The sequence below is a fragment of the Diabrotica virgifera genome, chromosome 10, assembly GCF_917563875.1.
Source record: "Diabrotica virgifera virgifera chromosome 10, PGI_DIABVI_V3a".
Classification (NCBI taxonomy): domain Eukaryota; kingdom Metazoa; phylum Arthropoda; class Insecta; order Coleoptera; family Chrysomelidae; genus Diabrotica; species Diabrotica virgifera.
Genome location: NC_065452.1, coordinates 154,522,947 through 154,528,606, shown reverse-complemented (window position 1 = coordinate 154,528,606; position 5,660 = coordinate 154,522,947). Strand labels below are relative to the sequence as shown.

The window sequence follows — 5,660 nt, the reverse complement described above, 5'->3', positions numbered from 1 at the left end:
CTAAAAACATAAACACATTTAAAAGTTTACAATAAAACAAAAAACAACAAAAACATTAATTCAGAATTATAATATTAGATCAGAAAAATTAGAAAGACCAAGAGTTAGGCAGAACAAAACTATTAATGACGACAGCTGCGAAGTAGTCACAGAGTTTAAATATCTAGGGCGGTAATCACAGATGGCAACAAATAGAAAAAGAGGTCTCAACAAAGATAGCTGTGGGGAATAGAGCATTATACTCCCTGTCATCATAATTAAGATCTAAGCTGCTAAAAAGACAGTCTAACTTAAAACTGTACATGTCAATTATTCGCCCAGTTGTTACATATGGAAGTGAAACATGGACTCTACATCAGCGGAAAATAAATACGCTGCTGGTATTTGAAAGGAAGGTTATCAGAATGTTATTTGCTCTCAAAGGGATGAATTGACAGGAAGTGGAGAATGCGTCGCAATGCTGAATTGGTGACTGTATGGTACTCAAAATATCGTCAGACATATAAAAGCTAACCTGATAAGATGGGAAGATCATATGGTAAGATCAGAGAAAGATACATCGTTAAAGATAGTGCTTTTTGAGAGACCAGATGGTAGATGACTAGTAGGACGTCCCAGAAAAAGATGGAAGCATGATGTTAAAGCCGATTTATCTAGAATTAGGGTACAACAACGGGAAGTGGAAGAGCAAGATCGTTCCAACGAGATGGAGGTCTATAATGGATGCGACATAGACTCACCATAAGTTGTAAAGCCGGTCAAGAAGAAGAAGAAGAAGAAAAAGAGAAATGAGCAAAAAAGACCTTTTTCTGGGGTCGATGAAAAAACTGAGAAAGGAATCGGTTAGTTTATTAGAAAACCTTTAAAATAAGTTGTGATAATGTATCTGAAGAATGATATGTCGTGAGAAAAATGAAGCCTGGCAACAAAATTATAACATGATAAATTCCCATCGAGGAAGACGTAGAAGCACAGAAAATTGGAGAGTATTAAACAGAAAAAGTAAAGAGATACAATATCCTTATAATGTCCTTATGATAATAAAAAATATCTTTATGACTATTTTACTTACCTCTGGGTGATAGTTAATACATTTTGGAGGTCGTTTTCTATAAAGACTATCTTTTGGTTTATGGAGACAACCTCCGTTTTTGGATTCATAACTAACTTCTTGAGGTATAATGCTTAGTTGTTTGCTACCACAAGAACATACTGTGTCCACCACCAGCAATATCAAGTTGCTGTGTGGTATCTTTTGTACACTAAATGGTCTAAAATAAGAAAAAGCAATTAATCTACTTTTTAAGGTACGTATCCATTAGGTTGGTGCTCCGTGCTCTATGTAACTGCTCGAATGGATACGGCATGCGCTCCCCTACATATAAACCGCAAACCGGTTGAATTGAAGAGGGCGAGCGCCGAACGGGAGCACCAACGTAATGGATACGTACCGTTATGTCCATGCTATAGTTACATATTAAATAGCTAAATAAACTAAATAAATGTCAAATAGTTTTATGTGTCCAGAGTATGATACAGAAGTCTGCAAAATACAACAAGCCATTGGCACTGATATTCGTGGACTATAAGAAAGCACTCGATACCATCATCATCATCATCATCATCATCTCTTCTGTCCAATGCTGGACATAGGTATCTCCCATTCTTCGCCAATCTTTTTGGTTCTGTGCTTCTTGTTGCCATTTCTTGGATATTCGGTTAATGTCGTCCATCCAGCTTGTTGGTGGTCGTCCTCTGCTGTGTTTGTCTTCTCCTGGTCGCCAGTCAATTAGTTTTCTGGTTCATCTTGAGTCTTTCAGTCGCGCTATGTGACCTGCCCACTTCCATTTCAGCTTGGCTATACGTTCAAAGACATCAGTGATACCATAAGCCAACATAAAATGTTAAAAGCATTGACAGAATCATATGAGTAATCATAAAGACCAATGGTAACACATCAAGACCAATTAAAATACAACGAGGTATCAGACAGGGTTGTGTGCTGTCACCGATACTGTTTAACGTCTACTCGGAGGTAATATAACGAACAAAGAGTAAATAACATCCCCTATGCAGATGATACTGTTTTAATGGCTGATTCGGACCATTGTCTCCAGTTACTGTTAAATAGGGTCACTGACAGTTGTGAAAAAATGGGGATGAAGATCAATACTGTGAAAATCAAAGTTATGAAAATATTAAAGAACAAAAATTTGCCCCTTCCAATATATGTGAACCACTAATATCGCGTCCGCATTGGTAAATTTTTCGTTCGTACCAGCTGTTCGTCGCAAATATTTGCGTGCTCGAAGTAAATTGTGCTAGTCTGGACGTGTTCGTTGCATAAATCATATGCAAAAATTTTCGACGCACACAACGCACACGCTCCATCGGTAGTCGGTTTTCGATCGAAGATCAAATGATTTGAGCACCGGGTCCTCACTGGTAAAAATTTGCGACGCAAATTCTTGCATTGTAAATTCTTGCATCGCAAATTCTTGCGACGAACCATTAGTTCAATACGCACAAAAATTTACCAATGCGGACGCGCCATAACAGCTTGAATACGTATACAAATAACTTATTTTGTTACAGTAGCATTAATATCAGTCTTAGATGTTGTTTTCTGTATTGTTATGTATGGTCAATACTATTGTATGGAACAGAGACCTGGACGCTCAATATAACGCTGATGAACAAGTTAGAAGCCTGTGAAATCCGGCTTTATAGAAGGATCTTGAAAATACCTTGGACAACCTACAGCACCAACGAACATGTCCTGAGGAGAATAGCTACAGATAGGGAGCTGGTAAAGATTATTAAAGCTAAAAAATTGGGTACCTAGGACACAATCCTGGATTTGGAACAAATGATCACCTACAGAACATTAAAACGGTAATAGAAAAGACTATCGAATACAATCGACCACTCGTTTTGGCTTTTGTAGATTTCCATAAAGCCTTTGGCACAGTAGAATTTGACAAAATTCTGGAAGCACTACCGCATTGACTACTGATACGCAAGGTTAATTTACAATACATACAAGAACGCAACTATGTCTGTGAAACTACATAAAAACACGGACCCTATTCCAAGCGGCAGAGGAGTCCGACAGGGCGATACCTTATCGCCTAAACTGTTTACAGCAGTACTAGAATATGCTTCTAAAAAACTTAACTGGGAAGAGCGAGGCCTGAATATTGACGGTAGAAGATTAACAAATTTGAAATTCGCAGACGACATAGTTTTATTCTCTGACAACCTCAAGGAGATATGTACAAAGCTACATGAACTTCAGTTACAGTTAGTGTGTGCCAGTGTAGGCCTTAAAATAAACATCTCCAAAACAAAATTCATGACAAACCTAGTAGATAGCGGAAATATCAATATTGGAGATAATGAAGTAGAGCTAGTGGAAAAATAGATATACCTTGGACACGAAATAAAGATCACAAGAGACAACTAAACATACGAGCTACGAAGAAGAATAAACCTAGCATGGGCAGCCTATGGAAAACTCAAAGACATCTTTAAAAGCGATATACCGATTTCTTTAAAATGTAAAACATTTGACCAATGTGTGTTGCCTGTGATGACTTATGGTGCCGAAAATTTGACATTGACAGCTACAACTTCTAAAATGCTGCAAATAACTCAGAGGAAAATGGAAAGGTCAATTCTGAGTATATCGCTTCGTGACCGAGTTAGAAATGAAGACTTAAGACGAAGAACAGGAGTTACTGATGTAATTTCCCGAATTGCCACCCTGAAATGGAACTGGGCCGGACACGTCGTCCGAATCAGTGATGGGAGGTGGACAAGGAGATTACTTGAGTGGAGACCGAGATTAGACAAAAGAAGTAGAGGAAGACCACCTACTCGTTGGACTGACGATCTCAAGAAAATGTCGAGAAATTGGATGCAAAGTGCTCAAAATAGAGCACAATGGACAAAAATGAGGGAGGCCTATGTCCAGCAGTGGACGCAAAGGGCTAGATGATGATGAGGACACATAATGAGAAGCTAAAATTGCCGCCTCGCGTAAATGATCATCCAGGGGGAGAATGAAGTAAAACAGGTCCCGATAGGCGCTAGATTTCATGGCTTAAAAATATTAGAGACTGTACCGACCTTGATTCAACATCTTTGTTTAGAGCCGTACTGGATAGAGACAGATTTGCCAATGTAGTCGCTAACCTCCATTAAAGGAGACAAAACCACAAGAAAGTTGACAGAAGGCCGAACAGACCATCGCTACATTAACATACTCAAATATATCTACCAAAATATATAATTCTATATGCAGCGAGAAGTACGGAAAGGAGACACCGCACCGTCTCTCCAAAGCTATTCACAACGCTTTTAGAACATATTTGTACGAAGGCAGATCTCATCGAGTATGGTATCAACATAAATAGAGACAAGCTCAGTCATTTGAGGTTCTCCTCTCCTGTCCGAGTCCAACAGTACTACGGACTCCTTTCCTAGTCTGCTAAGAACGTTCCACCTCAGTCCAAAAAAAAAGATCTGAACTAGTATGGTATCAGCAGAAATGGAGAGAAGATCAGTCATTTGAGATTCGCAGATGACCTCGTCCTTATAGCCGATCATATGAATGATGTAATAATAATGTTGGAAAAATTATATCATGCTTCCTTGGAGGTTGGACAAAAAATTAACACGAACAAGACGCAAATAATGACTAGTCTGGTGCTAAATTGTAATATTGCTATTGATGGAAGAGATATTAAGCACACCGCAGCGGATAAGAACATGAAATTCGGTTGGGCAGAGCTAAACAGACACACAGTGAGCTCACACGTTGCTTAGAATTGTTCTGGCCAGCGTTTTGTAAATAAAATTATGTATTCAAATCGGTTCTACTCATATTCCTTAAAAGGAAAACCTTTGCCCAGTGTGTGTTACCCAGTGGCGGATCCAAGGGGGTATCACGGGGGGTCATGACTCCCCCCCAGACAAAAATAAATATCAATTCAATAATCAAAAAAAAATCGAGAGCCGTCAAACAAAAAAGATTTAGGCCCATCTAAAAAATATATGAAAACCCACTTATCCTGGGTGTGGTAAGACTAAATGACTTTGCATCAGAGAAACGTAATTAAATCAACCTCAAGATCCATTACACCACCCCTTCAAATTTCCCCAACTTTCTGGATCCACCACTGGTGTTACCTGCGGAAACATTAACACTCGCACCAAAGGTAAATAGCGAACAAGATTCTCGCGTGACTCAGAGGGCTATGAAGAGCCGGATGTTGGGCGTCTCTCTGAGAGACAAAATCCCAAATGAAGAAATACGTCATAGAATAAAAACAATGGACGCTATCGAAAAAGTCGTGTCGCTAAAGTGAAATTAAGAAGGATATGTCGGTCGCCAGATAATCAGACAACTGATGACCAAAAGGCATTGTTGAGTGGAGGCCAAGAGAAGAAGCACTACGGAGCAGAGGACGGCCACCAACCAGATGGACTGACGACCTGAAGCGCGTTAGCAGTAACTGGATGCAAACCTCGCAAGACAGGGACAGATGGAAAGACCTGAGGGAGACCTATGTCCATCAGTGACGCATACTATGATGATAATGATGACTGTTTGTAACATATCTTGAAACGTGAAACTTGACCTCGTAATTAATTTA

At 39.3% G+C, this 5,660-nt stretch overlaps 1 protein-coding gene across 2 annotated transcripts in view; it reads right to left on the bottom strand.

The window, feature by feature from the left end:
• The window catches only part of LOC114325436 (voltage-dependent calcium channel subunit alpha-2/delta-3), a 144,742-nt gene that overhangs the window by 24,454 nt on the left and 114,628 nt on the right, over positions 1 to 5,660 (bottom strand). For both annotated transcript variants that reach the window (XM_028273509.2, XM_050663520.1), the window contains exon 24: positions 1,073 to 1,271. In XM_028273509.2, the coding sequence (XP_028129310.1) occupies positions 1,073 to 1,271 (199 nt within the window). The remainder of the gene's footprint in view (positions 1 to 1,072; positions 1,272 to 5,660) is intronic.